The following is a 19,279-nucleotide window of genomic DNA, read 5'->3' on the forward strand; positions in this document are numbered from 1 at the left end:
TGAAGTTCTGTACCTCTAAAAGATAAACAGCCCCAAAGCATAATGTTTTCACCTTCGTGCTTGGCTGCGGGGATGGTGCTCTTTGGGTCATTCTCACCTTGCGGGGCACTGCAAGACTTCAATCTATCAGATCATTAAAAAACTCCATGTAATTTTGGGCTGATCCCCCCCCATTTCTGCATGCGTGGAGCTCCAGACCGAGGGTTATTTTATATCACACCAACAGCTAGCACCTTCTCACTTGCCTTCTTGCTGATGGTCATATTGTCAAATCGAGCCATGTGCGGATCGTCCCTGATGTCCTTTGACGCCTCCTCTGGTCTTGCCCATGGTGATAGACAGGTTGGAATGGAAGAAACTTACTCTGTGGACAGGTGTGCTTTGTACACATAACAAGTTTAGCTCATGAGTATCTGATTTACTGGTTGATTGACTGATTGGAATCTGTGTGTCACATGGGCACACTGCACCTGTGTGAACCAGAATTCTAGCTGTGTCGTAGGGGATCACACACTTATTTCACTAAATGACACAGAAATCAATTTATAACTTCGATGTAATGTGTTTTTTCCTGGAGTTTTGGTTGATATTTTCTCTTTTCATTAAAATAAAACTACCGTAAAAATGAGAGACTGGTCATTTCTGCCAAATTCAGTTGGGATCAAATAATTGCTTCCCCCAGCGTGAAGGTTAAAATATTCCACAAGTGGTTTTAAATTATTTCTAATGTTCATTTTATTGTCCATGTGTCTGAATACTTTGGAAAATGAGGAAGTTTTACCTTTTACAGCCTGAAGAAACGAATCATGTTAAGCTGTTGAATTTAAGAGAAAATATTTTGCAAGGATATTGGAAAAAAAAATTCTTAGGACCCAGAAAAAGCTGACCTACCGTACATCCACTCATTAATCTGCTGCAATGTAAACACCACTGGCCAAAAAACAGTACAAAATGTTTTCTAATGAAACACAGATCAACAGTTTCAGGGAAAAAAAAAACTTGGACAACTCCCAGTTGCCTTACTGTGCTGAACTCCACCCATCAAGGTCTCCAAGTTACACAAATTAAACCATATTTGGCCTGGCTTCTCCAGTTCCTCAGACATCCTCAGGAAACTGGCAGCACAGACTCTATGAAACTGAGCCAAGACCAACGTATAAGTGAACCATTCTCTAAAACAACTCACCTTGCACAATAAGTAAGGAAACGCTGCCCAGGCGGAAACGAATATGTCACTGACTTATTCAGAGGAATCCAGTAGGCAGCCTGCTGAGACAGATAATTAAGCTACAAATATATGTTCAATCACACAGAACAAAGATAAAGGCATTCAGGCACCTACACAGCTGTGAAGTAACACCACACACACAAATATCCACAGAGTTCTGCTGAAATTCTGATACAATCTTTCATTCTGTGTACAGATAAAGAATGATGAGAACAGGGCTGTAGGAAATGTTTTAGAAATGCTGAGATCATAAATCAGATGAAATTCCATAGTAAAATTTCCGTTTTTCAGGAAACGTATACTGTAATGGAAAAGTTTATCCAGTGACAGAGGTGACCGATATTAAATTGCAAACAAACTCTGCATGGGAATGGGATCAAGTGTTTGTTTTAAAGGAGGACATTTACTCAGGAGAGTACAGTTTGAGTCCCATTGTTGCCTTTTAGCTTGACAATGTTTAGACAGTATGATGTTGTACAGTATCCCCACACTAAACTTTTCAAATTCTACCAAATTTATAGCTGTTTGTTTGTATTTGTTAAAGTCCATGTTTTTTTAGCCTAGGCGTTGTTATATTTTAAACCAAGTCTCTCACAGACTACAGTTTATTTCCCTTTGTGTTGGTATCCTGCTACAAACTGTGATTGGTTATTCTTGGGACAGCCGTGACCTGATTAACTGATTTTAAAAGATCGAAGTGGCTTCACAAAGAACGACATGATAAAAAAAACAGGAAACCTTCATGGTTAAAAGGTGAAGCCAGTGCAGAAATGCCAAAACTGCAGTTCCAATGGTCACATGAGGCTGTCTCCAAAAGTGAGTCAGTCACCATAGTCTCTCATGTTAAAATGTCCATCTTCAGCTGTGAAACAAACATATCTACAGTGTTTCTATAACTATATGCAATACACTAGGATGTTCGGGCTTGCCAGAAAAAAAGCATTGTTGCTGATTACTGACTACTAAGCTTTACTTTTGACAACACAAGTCTTTGAATTATATGAATTGACTGATTTTTAATTATCTGACATATAATTTGGCTCTTTGTGAATGAAAGTCTATTTGGAAAGCTTGCACTTCAGTTTTGTGGGTGAAATGAAAGTTCTTTATTATGTGTCTCTGTGAGCTGCACTCATAAAATAGATGATTATGATACTAAATTACAGCACTACCGTATTTTCCGTACCATAAGGCACAGTGCACCTTATAATCCGGTGCACCTTATGTATGAATTCTGGTTATACTTACTGTCCTCAAACCAATTTTATGTGGTACGCGGCATTCAAAAAAATGTTTTAGTACGACTTTGGTAAGCTACAAAGCTGCACTGCTTGATGGATTGTCAGAGTAGTCAGGAGCCTCGCAGAGTAATCTGGGTCCAAAACTCCGTCTGTTTCAGGTCCCAAATTCAAAAGAACACTGCGGCATCACTGAGAGTTAAAAACTGTCTAAATTGTTTCTAAATTCTTTCTTTAATAAAATGATCAGCGTTGCTGCTTTACCAGGTGTAACAATTAAGTTTCACATCCAGGCAACCACGAAAACAGAATTTATTACATTTAACGGAGTTCACAGTTAGCAGGAAGTTAGCTCGCTAGTTTCCACGTAAACATGATATACCATGTTCTGACTGAGAGATTTCTGAAATAATTAAAACTTACAGCTCTGCTATCACTTTCAACATAAATGAAGACAGATAACTAAACAGCAGTTACTTTTGTAGGGCTGCTGAAGTTGGACTAGCTGGTATATAATGATGTGCCATGTGATCGCTAGCGGCACAGCTATGTTAGCACAACATAAACACAGTGAAGCTGGAAGATGAATGCTAACGTTTTTTCCACTAGGGTGGAAACCCAAGGGTTCCCGATGGTTAGGGACAAATGCAATCGCATGGCAGGATGCTATAAACGGACCAAACTTCAGTCAGGAGAACAACTGAGGTAATGTATCCACAATACGAGGTTAGTCATTCATATACTGCAACAACACGGGAACAGAGCAGCTGCGAAAGAATTCAACATTAATAATAATAATAATGGATTGGATTTATATAGCGCTTTTCAAGGCACCCAAAGCGCTTTACAATACCACTATTCATTCACTCTCGCATTCACACACTGGTGGAGGCAAGCTACGGTTGTAGCCACAGCTGCCCTGGGGCAGACTGACAGAAGCGAGGCTGCCATATCGCGCCATCGGCCCCTCTGGCCATTAATGAATCAATGGTACGGATGTAGAGGAAGCAAGAGTTGAGTAAAGTTTGACTTATCTGTTTTCTTTCATTTAATGCGCCTTATAATCCGGTGTGTCTTATGCATGAAAACAGACGTGTTCATCAATAGTGCGCCTTAAAATCTTGTGCGCCTCATGGTCCGAAAAATTCAGTAAGCTAATGGGTGACCTCAGTGACCATAGCTCAAAAGTTCCTAGGCGAATTATAAAATGTATTCATAAATGTTAATGAGATCAAATTAAATCAAATTACAACTTCTCTGTCTTTTTTAAAGTCGACTTACACCATAACGTTTCTAGCAATTACTCAGTTGCATAATTCAGGGATAGAAAGGGAGATCATGAACATATTATAAATTTAAAATGATTTATTTTATCAGTTTATTGGTGACCATCTATTTAATAAAGCTTTCACTAGATTTATTATGAGACATTAAAATAAAGTGCTAACTTGCTGAGTGGTGGGGTGCATGAAATAGCATTGGAGTAATTCCAGTTTCCTTTAGAAACTTCTCAAAAACTGATGGAAAGCTGAGGGAAAATAGAAATATAAAATAAAAAAATAAAAAAAATAAAAAATGTTATCTCACACACAGACACAATGCACCCACATACTGACATAAAAATTCCATTCACCTCCAACGCATCTACACAGACACACACACACACACACACTTCTGCTGAAATATGAACTGCATTCTCAGTAAGTTCCCTAGAAGAGTAGTGGTTGTGCCAATGGACAGATCATCTGTTTCTGCAGTAGTTTAAGTGTCTAAAGTTTTGGTCTGCAACTCACAAATAGATTTAATTTAGTGCAAGCAGCACTAAATAATTATAAACACTTTGAAAGCTTTTTGAATGCCTTTTTCATCACACAGTTCACTCAAATCCTCTTTTAACTCTGGAATTATAAGTGAGGGCTTGTTTTGCTGCTTCTAGCAACGTGTTTACAAAGCCAAAGCAAAATGGTGTCTCTGTCTTTGCACTGGAACCTCTTGCACTTTAATGCAATGTTAACCTTCCACGTAAAGGCCATCACAGACAGGTGCCCTCATTTTTTATATGCGGTATTTCCATTTTTTTTTTTTTTTTTTTTTACAGGTCTGATGCTGGACGTCATTGACACCATGAGAAACCATGCTTCCTGTAACTACCTGAGCAACTACAGTGGATTCATGTGCCGTTGAGCACAAAAGAGTCTTTCCCAATTTTTTCCAGGAAGGTTATACCATTCGTTCCAATGTTATTTAGAGAGATAGCAAATTAAAAACAATACATCCTACAACCAGTCATGTAATGTAATAGCCACATGTCCCTTCAGGCATCATCTTTTTGAACACCACAGTCAAACTGTATATTGTAATACTACTGCTTTTAGAGGTAAACTTTATTGGATTTCAGTAGTTTTTTGCTTTTTAAACTGTTCCCAGCGCATTCGCCCACAACTTGACTTGGTCCCCTCACAAATAAATAAGGTCAGGTCGAGTTGATTTGACACATCTCGGAAATTAAAGCTACATGCCTGCAATGTTAAATTAGCCTTGGGGTGAAGACTGAAACAAACATGTGAACAATCCACCCTGTAGCTGTTTGTTTACTGTTTGTTTAGAACCCACCCACCACTTTAATCACACTCTAGATCTTGTTTTAACATATGGCATAGAAACTGAACATTTAACAGTGTTTCCTGAAAACCCTCTCCTGTCTGATCATTTCCTGATAACATTTACATTTACAATAATTGATTACACAGCGGTGGAGAGTAGACTTTTATCAAAGTAGATGTCTTTCTGAAAGCGCTGTAACTAAGTTTAAGAATATAATCCACCCACTGTTATCATCTTCAATGCCCTGTACCAACACAGAGCAGAGCAGCTATCTGAACGCTACCCCAACAGAGGTCGATTATCTTGTTAATAATTTCACCTCCTCACTACGTACGACTCTGGATACTGTAGCTCCTGTGAAAACTAAGGTCTCTAATCAGAAGTATTTGACTCCGTGGTATAATTCTCAAACACGTACCCTAAAGCAGATGACTCGTAAGCTGGAGAGGAAATGGCGTGTCACAAATTTAGAGGATCATCATTTAGCCTGGAGAAATAGTTTGCTGCTTTATAAGAAAGCCCTCCGCAAAGCCAGAACATCTTACTATTCATCACTGATTGAAGAAAATAAGAACAACCCCAGGTTTCTCTTCAGCACTGTAGCCAGGCTGACAAAAAGTCAGAGCTCTTTTGAGCCAACCATCCCTTTAACGTTAACTAGTAATGACTTCATGAACTTCTTCACAAATAAAATTTTTATCATTAGAGAAAAAATTACCAGTAATCATCCCACAGATGTAATATTATCTACAGCTACTCTTAGTACCATTGATGTTAAGTTAGACTCTTTTTCTCTAATTGATCTTTCTGAGTTAACTTCAATAATTACTTCCTCCAAACCTTCAACGTGTCTTTTAGACCCCATTCCTACAAAACTGCTCAAAGAAGTCCTGCCATTAATTAATGCTTCAATCTTAAATATGATCAACCTATCTCTAATAATCGGCTATGTACCACAGGCCTTCAAGCTGGCTGTAGTTAAACCTTTACTCAAAAAGCCATCTCTAGACCCAGCAGTCTTAGCTAATTATAGGCCAATCTCCAACCTTCCTTTCATATCAAAAATCCTTGAAAGAGTAGTTGTCAAACAGCTAACAGATCATCTGCAGAGGAATGGTTTATTTGAAGAGTTTCAGTCAGGTTTCAGAGCTCATCACAGCACAGAAACAGCTTTAGTGAAGGTTACAAATGATCTTCTTATGGCCTCTGACAGTGGACTCATCTCTGTGCTTGTCCTGCTAGACCTTAGTGCAGCATTCGATACTGTTGACCATAATATCCTATTAGAGCGATTAGAACATGCTGTAGGTATTACAGGTACTGCACTGCAGTGGTTTGTATCATATCTATCTAATAGACTCCAATTTGTGTATGTAAATGGAGAGTCCTCTTCACACACTGAGGTTAATTATGGAGTTCCACAGGGTTCAGTGCTAGGACCAATTCTGTTTACATTATACATGCTTCCCTTAGGCAGCATCATTAGAAGACATAGCATACATTTTCACTGCTATGCCGATGACACCCAGCTCTATCTGTCCATGAAGCCAGATAGCACACACCAATTAGTTAGACTGCAGGAATGTCTTAAAGACATAAAGACCTGGATGGCCGCTAACTTTCTGCTTCTTAATTCAGATAAAACTGAGGTTATTGTACTCGGCCCTGAAAATCTTAGAAATATGGTATCTAACCAGATTCTTACTCTGGATGGCATTACCTTGGCCTCCAGTAACACTGTGAGGAACCTTGGAGTCATTTTTGACCAGGACATGTCCTTCAACGCACATATTAAACAAATATGTAAGACTGCTTTCTTCCATTTGCGCAACATCTCTAAAATTAGAAATATCCTGTCTCAGAGTGACGCTGAAAAACTAGTTCATGCATTTATTACTTCCAGGCTGGACTACTGTAACTCATTATTATCAGGATGTCCAAAAAACTCGCTGAAAAGCCTTCAACTAATCCAAAATGCTGCAGCAAGAGTCCTGACAGGGACTAGAAAGAGAGAGCATATTTCTCCTGTTTTGGCTTCCCTTCATTGGCTTCCTGTTAAATCCAGAATTGAATTCAAAATCCTGCTCCTCACATACAAGGTCTTAAATAATCAGGCCCCATCTTATCTTAATGACCTTGTAGTACCATATCACCCTATTAGAGCACTTCGCTCTCGCTCTGCAGGCCTACTTGTTGTTCCTAGAGTATTTAAAAGTAGAATGGGAGGGAGAGCCTTCAGTTTTCAGGCCCCTCTTCTGTGGAACCAGCTTCCAGTTTGGATTCGGGAGACAGACACTATCTCTACTTTCAAGATTAGGCTTAAAACTTTCCTTTTTGCTAAAGCATATAGTTAGGGCTGGACCAGGTGATCCTGAATCCTCCCTTAGTTATGCTGCAATAGACTTAGGCTGCCGGGGGATTCCCATGATGCATTGAGTTTTTCCTTTCCAGTCACCTTTCTCACTCACTATGTATTAACAGACCTCTCTGCATTGAATCATATCTGTTATTAACCTCTGTCTCTCTTCCACAGCATGTCTTTTATCCTGTCTTCCTTCTCTCACCCCAACCGGTCGCAGCAGATGGCCGCCCCTCCCTGAGCCTGGTTCTGCCGGAGGTTTCTTCCTGTTAAAAGGGAGTTTTTCCTTCCCACTGTCGCCAAAGTGCTTGCTCATAGGGGGTCATATGATTGTTGGGCTTTTCTCTGTATCTATGAAGCGCCTTGAGGCGACTTTTGTTGTGATTTGGTGCTATATAAATAAAATTGAATTGAATTGAATTGAATTACTAGGAACAGGAATGTAGAACCACCCTTCGTAACAAGAATCTGAGTAAGTAAGTGATACATTTCTGTGTAATTTTATCTTATTATTTCATCTGTGTAATTTCATATCTTTATCTCTTACATTTCAGTGGGGGGGGGGGGGGGGGATTTTGGCCCTCCCTTCTTGATAATATTGCGTCAGTTCATTGAGGACTACAGGCATTTATTTGTACGCGGCATTTCAATCAGTTCAAGATGTGGACTTTGCCTGGGCCATTGCCAAATCAGACCGTTTATCTACACTCTCCTTCTGTATTTTGACAAATAAAGAGATAATGACACAGGTTGTAATTTTTAAAACCTCATAATGACCAATATTTTTTGTGCTGTTAAATCAAACCTTATAAGAGGATGTGCTGTGTTTTTACCACAAAATACAAAATACACAATCAAAGCTGTTGAAACTGGTTTTGACACCAGGGTGACTATATTAATTAAATCAAATGTTTTGACAGGATACTCCTACATTAATAATGCAATACATTCCAGTGTTACCAAATCATTTCCCAGATGTTAGCGGATACTTACCCAGACAGATTCTTTGAAAAATGGAGCCCTTTGGATGCCAGATTTTCCTCATATTTCACACTCATCTTTCTCGTATTCTGTTAATGCGTCAGTAGCTAAGTAAGCAGCTGTGATGATTAGAACAGCGAATGCACTGAATGTAGTTTCGTTAACCGTGAACTGCTCCCTTAATGACCTTTTAGTCTTCATTGGACCTTTTGACCACACAGGATGACATTGGTTAGAGATTATGACACTGCTGTTTCATCAGTTGTCTTTCCTCTGTTTGTCACTGAATTGCCTCAGTTTCCCTCTTATTTAAGCAAGTGACCAACCATCCTTCCTCTCCATTACAACCCCCCTTCTTCCTGCCTGTGTGTACTTTGGCTCCATATTAGCCAACAACTCATGGGACACACTCAAGACAAACAACCAGCAGTTGAGACCACAGGCAGCAATACGTGTTTGCCAGTGAAACAACCAACTATGATCAAACATAGAGGTAGAAACTGAGTTCGCCCTCTGGAATGACTTAACATGATGTCACCTTTTGACCCCAAAAAGACCCAAGGATAAACTGTCCTCTGATTTCGCAGCACTCAGGGTGTGTCAAAGCATGCACTTCCCACTTCTACTTCCGCTTGAAATTTGAGAAACAAAGTTACTTTTTAAAAAGAAAAAAAAATAATTTAAAGAGAAACAACCCATAAAGGATGTTAATTTGTGTTTCAGTTATTTTTGAGTTAAGTTAAGTTACAGATTGATTGCTGTTGAAAATATAAAACTTTATTTCAGCAGCTTATTTTTTTTAACTTAATTATTTATTATTAATGAATTCAAAATGACATTAAACTGAGCAATGAAGCAGAACAGTTCTCATCAGGTTGAAAACATCAGCCATTTTCACTTCTTGTAAATAAACTTTTATTCATAGACTAATGTTCAAACAAACTATAATGATTACAGAAGGAAAATATTCTTAAATCTCCAGCATCATTGGTGTCTGACATTTCCTAAAACATGGCCAAACATCACTGTAATCAACAGGTCGCAGGCACTATAGAGCAATGAACTTTAGGATTGGTAGAGGAGGGGAAGTACAAATTCAAACAAACTGATTATTATGTCACATAGTGTCAAATGAATTGAAACAGAGCCAGGGACAAGTAGTTGTCTATTTTTAAAGTCTGTTTAGAATCAGGCTGAAGAACGGACGCACAATTTTTTCGTAACTTGTCTCAGAGCACAACTCGGACCCAAACAGATGTGTGCATGCTTATAAAACCATAACACTTATGTAAGCCACCCTGCCCTTAATGGTGTTGCCATTAAACTTGTCCCAACAACTTTGTTGACCTGCCAAAAGTAAACATTCCTGCATGGCAACAAGCAACATAAAAACTCAACTTAAAAGTTATGGGCCAGTAATAATGTTATCTGCCACATATTATGCCCTTACACTATAACAGTTTAGCAATGTTTGTTAATTTTGTGATTGTGTGCAATGAGATTGCGGGGCGATCGTGGCTCAAGAGTTGGGAGTTCACCTTAGTTACCATTACTAACACTTTAATGAGTTTGAAAACTATTGTCATATCAGTGCATAACGACACTCCCCATGCCTGCATACTGTGAAGTAGTGCAATCTTAGTTCCTTTTTAACGAGCGCACAAAAAGATTGACCAAATAGTTGGAACTGTTTTTTTTCTCAAAAGCAAAGGAGAAATCCCATTTGCATTACAAACGCCTTCATGTGAGATGCTGTTCTGCTGATGTATCTCCTCCTGACATTCCCACTGAACCTGTTAATTACAGCCTGCAGCTGAAGAACGCTGAACCTTGGCTCACCTCTGAAAAGATCCCATACACAGTTTTGAACTTTTTATTGTAGTTTTTTATGACACAGGAGTATACCTTAAGCCAATCTGAAGTCATCTCTTTACAAGATGATAATAATGAAACTAAGGTGTTTATACAGATGTGATAAATTGGTCACAGCCCCGTTGTTGTTCATCCCAGCGTTCTAATAAACTGAATAATGAGGAGTGGAGTCCTCTTTTATTCTATTTGTTGCACTCATCATTCACTAGCAAGTACCAAAACCCCACATGTGAATGTTTTATAATAATGAAGCAACAAAGCTTGGAGCCTTATGAAGTATTGGCAGCAGCTCCCTGACTGATACCTTTGACAAAGTGCGCGTGAGAGAGGGTAGGGCATAGAAACAATGAGAAACGTATGTGGGCACAGAGGCATTTATAGACAGGAGTGTTTAGGGTGTGGATTCAATTCTGGACTTAAGATAAATTCTTCTTCTTCCAGTCGCTCCCTTTAGGGGTCTTCCCAACAGATCATCTGCCTCCATCTAACTCTATCCCTATCATCCTCCTTTGTCAAACCAAGTCTTTGCACGTCCTCCTTCACTGCATCCACAAATCCTCCGTGGTCTTCCTCTTTTCCTCCTTCTGTCTGGGAGCTCCATCTGTAAAAAATAAAAAACTACATCCAAAATCCAGGCCTCAATTGTACTCTGCTGCCGGAGCTGGAGAAGTAGTTCCTTTGAAGTCAAAAAAGTTGTCATATCGTATGGTCGGTACATTGTAACGTGATGTAAATGATCTGTCGACAAGTCTGTGCAGTCACGAAAATTGGCAAGCATGCAGACATCCACATGGACCCTCGGTCTCAATGTCTGATGACTCAGAGCCAAGCAGATCCCAGCGGTCTCATGAACAACTCTGAATGTCAGCAGAGACAGGTATCAACAGAAGTGAGTGTCAGTGAACCTGGACTAGCCGGCAGATATGATCTGTGAGCTATTTTTTTTTACAGGAAATTGTAGAAGGATACATTTCTCTAAAATGTCAACAAGTTGAAAGTCTCTCATGTTCAAACATCATTTGAGAGCATAAAAACATCAAAAATGGACTAAACGCCAGCCAAGAAATGCCTGAGATGAGCCCACACACAGCACAAGGTTAGAGATTTATATATGGGCGCAAAGATCCTGAACCTGACCTTAATATCCACTGAAATCTTAGGTAACCCAAGACTGATACTACTGATGTCCACATATATCTGGAGGCTGGGACACCACCTGTAGGGCTGCAGTGTACAATAGACTCAAAGAGTGTCGTTATTTCATCACTTCAACAACTAGATTGATAAACGATAAGAGCTGTTGTGAAAGGCCTTGAATAATTGACATGTGAACACAAAAAATGCCACCGAGCTCAACATCAAAAAGGTTTGCTTCTCCCTATTAGGAGAAGTATTTGGGGAAATTATTAAAATGTCAATATGGAAACAGAGCGGGAAGAAACTTGAGAGTAACTGGAATGTTATTTTTGGTTTGTGATGAGTTGTAATTAACATACCAGTTGTGTAAATTAAACTGATGGGCAGGTTTAGACATCACCTTCGGTAAAATGCTGCCCCACCCACTTTTTCTCACGCTGCTTGGTTTATGAGAATCTTACTCACAAGGATTCTTCTGAAAATATCAGCACAATTGTGAACTGAACTCTTTCTTTATTGATTGTTTTCACTCTTTTATTCCATGCATGGTTTCCTGAAATGAGATGACTTGCTCTTTAAGGAGTTTAACAGGAAATCAGAATACTTGTGATAGGAAAGAGGCGGAACGTCATGTGTTCTCTAGGTTCTGGGCAGCTTACCGGAATACTAACTATTGGTACCGTGAAACTCACTAGGACAGGTGCAAAGTATTGATTACAGTGATTGTATACCTGGATGTTTGCTTTCATCCACTTTCAGTGACAGCTAGGTGGGGTCAAACCATAGCAGATCTCGGGCTGGCAGACCTGGAACAAGTTATTTTCTGTGTGAGTTTTAACGTCCTGGTGCAGGTGGGTGAGATTTGATGCTTGAGGGCATGAAGCTTCTTGTGTAATCACATAATTATCTGTTTATACACTTTCAGTTTGCCGGGATTGTTTAGAACACATATGTCACGTTTCATCAGAAAGCTAATTTGAATGGTTTCATCGGATTAATTCCCTATCACATCATTCACATCATTCTATGTTGCAACTTTGGCATAACTATGTATTAAAAAAAAGACGGGAAACAAATGGATTTGATTTTGCACATTCCACATATTGGCTCGTGTTTGAACACGCTTGTTTACGGTGTGATGTACCGCACATCTCTAAGGCCAGTGGCCTTATTGGGCGGGTTTGTTGTTATTTGAACTGCATGTCAGAGCCTTCTTGGACAGATACTGTAGAAAACATCCAGTCATATCTAACAAGGCAGTGTTACCTCACCCTTCTGCCTGCCTCTACCTCTTTGAAGAGAACATGTTCAGTCTTGTCCTTCAGCTCCATCACATGCACAGTTGCTCTGTGATTACATGTAGGAATTCTGTCGGAGATTTTTGTAAGCAAACGTTTATGTTGTGAAATTGTTCCACTTGTGGAAAAAAAACATGGTGATAGAAGTACAGCAGCTTCCTAGTACCCATGGGTACTAGGAAGCTGCTAGTACATCTGGGAATGTAAGCTTTTAAAACATTTTAAAACCGAGTATCCTTCAAGGAAACTGTGTTATTTTTCCTGATATTCATAACACACTCTTTATTTTAATGAGAGAGGGCCCGGTGCTGATGTAACTGTGTTCCTAAAGTAAAGCAGAAGACCACAGCTGCAGAGTTAGTTTTCTAAAGATCAAGCATGAGTTTTGTTAGTTCTGCTGTTGTCATTTTCAGACATGGAGAACATGAGACATACGCGAGCGGGTTAATGGCTACAAAATGAAAATCATTGTTTCAAAACTGATCTGATGCAATCCAAAGCAACTGACCGGTCAACTGCATTGTCAGAAAGTGGTGATTATTGATGATAAGCATTGCAAACATTTGTTTTACAACGTGTTGCATCAGATGGCACATGTTTTCATAAGTGCAGAAAGTCTATAGGTATATGATATTGTACAGCTCCAACAGCGAAGAGCAAGGCACTAATATTTCTGTTTCTGCTCTGTTTAGTGTTATCAACGTACTATCACAGCTTTTTTTCCAACAGCATCATGTGAGCTCACTGTAGCAATAATCATATCATAATTTAATTTAAGATTATCATAAGAAATCAGCTACTCAGCCCACTTCCACTGAGCTTCAGGGAGCTTGTTTTTGGTTCTACAATTATTGCTGCACATTTATTAAGCTCTAACCATTATTATTATTATTATGTACTACTGATATGTTAATAACAATTTTTTTTGCATTTTTGTCCCAGTTACATGTTTCAGATCATCAAACAAAATATAATATTAGAAAGAGATAACTAGTCGCTAACATCTATCAGTCTGGACAGGGTGACAAAGCCAAATGTTTTCAATAATGAGTCCCGTTACATCTGGTGTGAAACTAACACAGCATTTCATTAAACGACAGCCAAACATGGTGGTGTCAGGGTGACGGTCTGGGACTGCTGTCCTGTTTCAGGACCTCACTGGTTGCTGTAATTGATGGAAACATGAATTCTGCTCTCTACCAGAAACTCCTGATGTCACATCTGCCCATCCATTTCCAGAAAAGGCATCTCACAGGTCGCATTTTCAGTTCACATCTTTAATTATCAAAGTATCAAAAATCAAAACAGAGATGGAAGTAGTTACACAGTGATAGTAGCAGTGCAGTTGTACCTGACATCCTTTATTTATTTCTGCTATGACACAGCTATAGAGAAAAAAAAAAGTCTTCAGTAGTAGAAATAGGCACAATATGAATACATGCACTCAGTGCTCAGTGACTATCTAGTAATGACTAGCATCGGGACAACAGGTGACAAAAGTACTATGACCACAAAGACGCCTGCGTCCCTTTAACAATGTGACTCTCACACAACACATACAACAATATAAACCTTCTAACAGAGGAATACAACTTCAGTCTACAAAATTCATTATTATTCTGTCAAAGGAAACCCCTTCTGGTATGTACTCATCCTTCGCTTTGTGCGTCAGAGTTTCAGTTTGATTGAGAATGAGAAGTTAGAATGTCGCTCAGGAATAAAGGGCTTCTGATCTCATGTTTGGCTTTATTTTACTGCCAATAAACAACAAACAGCAATTTGAGCAATAAACTGCTTTTTTCCTTGGGCTATTTTTTTTTTTTTTTTTTTTTACAATGGAAAAGGGTGTGCAAGTGAACAACAACTATTTTGGCAGTTCGTTTTCAAACAGTGGAAGTTCACGACACACTTAGATTCTAACGTGTCAACAAATCTTGCATAACTTCAGAGTAAACTGATGCAGCGCTTCTGATACCTAGCTAACGATATCTAATGAACACAACATCCGGACCAAATGTTTTCAATAAATACATTTTTAAAAAAATAACTTTTGGTTTTGCTCTGTTGAGACCAAAGGAGGCATTGGTGTTTACATACAGCAGCACATAGTTAATATGCATTTGATACTTTATACAAGACACTGGGTAGAAAACACATCTGTAAAATAACACTTATGTAGCTTCATTGTCACAGAACAGGTTGAAAAAAAATCCCCTTTGCTTTAAGAGAGAACACAGTGATAAATAAAGTGTCCATTGGGCAATTGTGATTGCCATAAAATATTGAATTCTTAAGAAAAAACCCCACAACAAAACACTTATCTATACATGTGATTACACTGTCTTTTGTACTAGGCTTTTTTCATTAAGTGCAGAATTAGAAACCCTGCCTGCAACGTACATTTCCCTTTTGTGTCTGCTACACTCACAGCAAGGAACCCGACCCGTACTCATGCTTTTGGACGAGTCATCTCATATTATGTATAACAAAACGGACGTCTATAGCATACCTAGGTCCTGAGTGGTTAGTAGTAGCAGCGTTTTTAGTAATTCACTTTGTATACAGGACAAGCAGACAGGGTTAAAACAGCAACATCCTAACATACAGTAATCATTTAATAAATATGTCATCTTTGCTGTACACTAAACAGAGACCGCTTCTTTTTAAAGTCAGTGACTTGCATCTGTACACACTCACACAGTCATTCTGAATCTCCTTACTGTCGGGGTGAACTCTTAAATAATGTGCCTTGATCACCTTGAAATCGTGCTTTGGTACAAAAATCAGACCATCGACTATTCAAAATACTAATAAATCAAGAAAAGCTGTTGAACTTTGTTTAAGTGCTTTAGCATCTGTTCTTGGCCCTGACTGTTTAAAATGTTTAAAAAAAAAAAAAGAAACACAATGCAAGTCAAAGTGCTGTCCATCATTTCTCACTCCTGTCCAATCAGCAGCTACGGGTTCAGGGAGCGGAAGGTGCTGAGGTCACTTTACACCGCTCTCTTTTTCTCTAGCAGCATTATGGACGGCAGGTGGGCGTGAGGAGTCATAGGTGGCGTTTCATTCTCAGGTCATAAGTTTGTATGTGGCAACTCCACCTCCTGCGAAACCAGTCAGTCCTACATCAGCAGCAGGAGATGGAAGAATTGCAAGCCCTAGATAACACTCTGGGCGATCATAAGTGACTGGGGCACTGGACATGATCGAGAGTCAGAAGTCCTCCGCCGAGAGGCGCTGCTGTGGACGTGGATGCGGATGAGGTGGTGGTGGAGGTGAGGTTGTGGAGTTGTAAGGTGCTCTCCTGGATGTGCTGGATGAAAAGGTTTCGCTCGTCCTCGGGCGTCTGGGGGTTCTGGGCTCGGACGATGCACGTCGGCCGGTGCAGGTTGAGCATGTAGACCAGCTGCTGCTTCTGCTGCTTAAGCTCCTCAATCTGAGCTTTTAAGTCGGCATTGATGCTCTCCAGCTTTTCAGACTCCTGCAGAGAAGGATGGAAGAAGAAGACTGTTATTCACCCGAGAAACATAAGCTACTTCTCACCGCAAGCTGCGAATGTCATGCTTTATAAATTGTCTAACTGTGAGGGTGCAAAAAGCTAAGAGTAGGTGCAGAATAACCAATGCTCAGATTGATGAAAGTGGAAAACTACCTTCTGGAGTGATTCAGTCTTTTCCTTCTTCTTGTTGCGGCACTTGGCGGCAGCGATTTTGTTTCTCTCCCTCCTCCTTTTCCTTCTTTCATGCTCCTCAGATGTCAACTAAAAAAAAGTGAGAAATATAGACCATTAAGAAAAAAATACTCTCTCTCTCTGTATGTATGTATGTATGTATGTATATAACAGACACATTACAGATAACTACATGCTGTAATTCCCCCTCTGCCTTACCTCTCGCTTGACCCCGTTCCTGTATGAAGTTAGCTCAGAGGCTCGATCCGAGCTGGAGCTGGCACCATCGGAGCTCATGTCGGTGCTAAGCCCGTTGGACAGTCGCTTGCTCTGGATTGCCAGCCGGAGCTCCTCTTTCACGATGGGTGTGAAGTTGGTGAAGTCGTCCAGGGTGAGTGTGCCTTGAGGGGAGAAGCAAGGAACCAAGGCGGAGCAGCTGATGTCAGCCAGAGAAGGACCCGAGTGCTGAAGCATCATTCTGTAAACGCAAGAGATGAAAATCATCAGGTGGGTTAGAAACACTTAATATAATTCAAAAGAAACTGAGCTAAAGTCATTATGAACCCAACGCTGAAAGTCACAAGATAAATAATGTGGGAAGAATAATAAAGGAATGTTCAACTTTTTGCTGAGTAACAATGACACAAATGTCAGAAGGAAGTCCAAAGCTAAGATCGGTTTGAAAGGTCAACATGGCATGTTAAGGAGGACAAACAGATTGTGATGACAAGACAAATAGCTGTGTCATTCAAAACTGAGCAAATATTTGCTTTGTGGAAAACATGCTGTAAAAAAGGCTCATTAATTAGGGAGGTGTGGATGTTTGTTATCTAAACGGAGAAGTGAAAAGAGTTGAATTATGGCCATCAGCCAGATAAGAAGGTGTTTACATCAGCTCTGAGACCAAAACCAAAACAAGCACATTTATATTATATTCTTATGTTCTCCAGTAATAAATCATTTGCAACGAAGTCATTAATGATATGGTTTGTATTAGTCTGCACACAGCTGCACCTTCTTAGAATTAAAAAAAAAAGTTTTAAAAAGTCTTGTTAGCTCTACAAATATTTTACCACCGCCTCCCTCTGTTCCCTTCAGTTTCGTTATTATGTGTTCAGGTAATTATAAAAGAGAATTGTGCTATTCATATGTTTGTTTTGGTTTTGTTATTATAAAGTTAACTCAAAAGAAAGAAGAAAAAAAAGAAACAACAATATTAAAAGTCTCGTCAAAAGTGAGGAAACAAGTGCAAAAATCCGAAATACCTGATTATAAATAAGTTACAAAAAAAGTGTAACAAAATGCATTCAAGCAGAATCCAAGAAAAACGTCGCATGATGTCATATTTGAAACAAAAACAATAACAAGTTTTTATAAATACAAAATACGCTAAAATTAAAAAAAAAAAAAGAAAAAAAGAAAAATCGTTAGTGCAAACTGCTCCAAAAAGATGCGCTTGTTTATATATTTTATATTTTCACGCAAAAACACGCGCGGAAGTTTTCGCAGTGTCCCGGGACGGAGCGCACGGAGACACCGGCTCTCTGCGCTTCTCACCGGGATCAAAGAGCGACAACACCGCCTCTCTGCCCCTCACACACACGCTCAAACACCCCCGTCCTCCTCCACGGGAAACAGATCTCCAGCCTACCTGTTAAAGCTGTGAGTGTCCGGATCGGATGAAGTGCGCCGTGAAGAAAATAAACCTTCTCTTATGTCTGTGCGTTCCGCTCTTCCTGTGTCGGCTTCCTGCTCGTTGGCTACGGTTGCTCTTGTGGCCTTTACGTTGCGTCACCTCGCGCTTTTAAATTGGTTGAAGGGGCGGGACACATGACGCAACGCAACGCTACTAGAGAGCGAGAGAGGGAGGGTGCTAGGGTTGGGAGCCTGAGAGTAGGGGGGGTGACGTCATCCTATTTTTAGAAGGCTGATCCGGCGATGATGCAATCTAGCAACCCCGAGTGTTCTTCTCTGCCATAACAGGACAGGCGTCCCCTCCCTCCTCCTCCTCATGTTTTTTCCTCCTCTGCCTATCCTCCCGCAGATTTTCAGCTCTTCCTCATTCTCCTCCTCCTCCTCTCTGCTTCCTACCCTCTTCCCACCAACGCGTTATTCCTTTCCCAATCTTTTAATCTTTTTTTTCCTTTTTTGTTTTTATATTTGTCTCTTTTTTCAACACTTCATTCATCATCTCCAATCCTCTTTTTTGGTATAGTTTCTATCCCCCTCCTTTTTTAATCCCCCCCATCAGCTTTGGCCTTTTTCACAAATTTCCATGGTTTATGTCCCAAAATCCCTCTATTCTTTGCCACTCTCATAACATGTTTTTCTCTTATCTTCCCTCCCATCTAATCTCTGTCATCCTATTTCCAGTTGTCTCTTCTCCACTCGTTGCTGTACCTCCTGCACACGCATCTCCACTAATCACTTGAATCTTTTTTTGTTATTGTCTCATAAATTTACCAAATTTAGAAATACGGGCTAATTTTCCTCTGCGACACCTGGTAGGTTGATGGTATTTACAGATAACCAGTTTAACCTGTTTGATCTTTTTCTTTTTAAAATTGCAGTTTCTTTTATTCCCTTTTTATTTTGTCTCCTGTTTTCTACTAAAAACCTTCACGTCTTTTCCTTTTTCACTCCTCCATCATTATATTTCCAAGTTCTTTCTGCTCACTTTTTCCCAGTATTTACTTTGATACTTTTTTCTTAATTATCCATGTTTTTATATTCTTTCATCATAGTACTTGTACATCTTTCCTTCTTCTATTCACCTGAAGTCTTTTGCCCTCTTTCTTCTACTTCTTTTATCTTATTTCTCTTCTCTCTCTTTCCTCCACTTTTTTCACCCCCATACATGTCCCGTCTTGTACTAATCAGCCTCATTTTATT

The 19,279-nt window shown here is 39.6% G+C and overlaps 1 protein-coding gene across 1 annotated transcript; it reads right to left on the reverse strand.

The window, feature by feature from the left end:
• Positions 1–14,057: 14,057 nt before the first annotated feature.
• atf3 (activating transcription factor 3) lies at positions 14,058–18,182 on the reverse strand. The gene is made up of 4 exons (XM_085432536.1): positions 18,039–18,182; positions 16,607–16,865; positions 16,370–16,477; positions 14,058–16,198 (listed from the first exon to the last, which is right to left on the reverse strand). The coding sequence occupies exons 2-4, from the start codon at positions 16,862–16,864 to the stop codon at positions 15,896–15,898; spliced, it is 669 nt and encodes a 222-aa protein (XP_085288662.1). The 5' UTR covers position 16,865; positions 18,039–18,182; the 3' UTR covers positions 14,058–15,895.
• Positions 18,183–19,279: the final 1,097 nt, after the last annotated feature.

Source organism: Copadichromis virginalis, linkage group LG15, assembly GCF_057382275.1.
Source record: "Copadichromis virginalis isolate Kocher_CV1m ecotype Utaka linkage group LG15, C_Virginalis_male_GT1.1, whole genome shotgun sequence".
In the NCBI taxonomy this organism is placed as follows: domain Eukaryota; kingdom Metazoa; phylum Chordata; class Actinopteri; order Cichliformes; family Cichlidae; genus Copadichromis; species Copadichromis virginalis.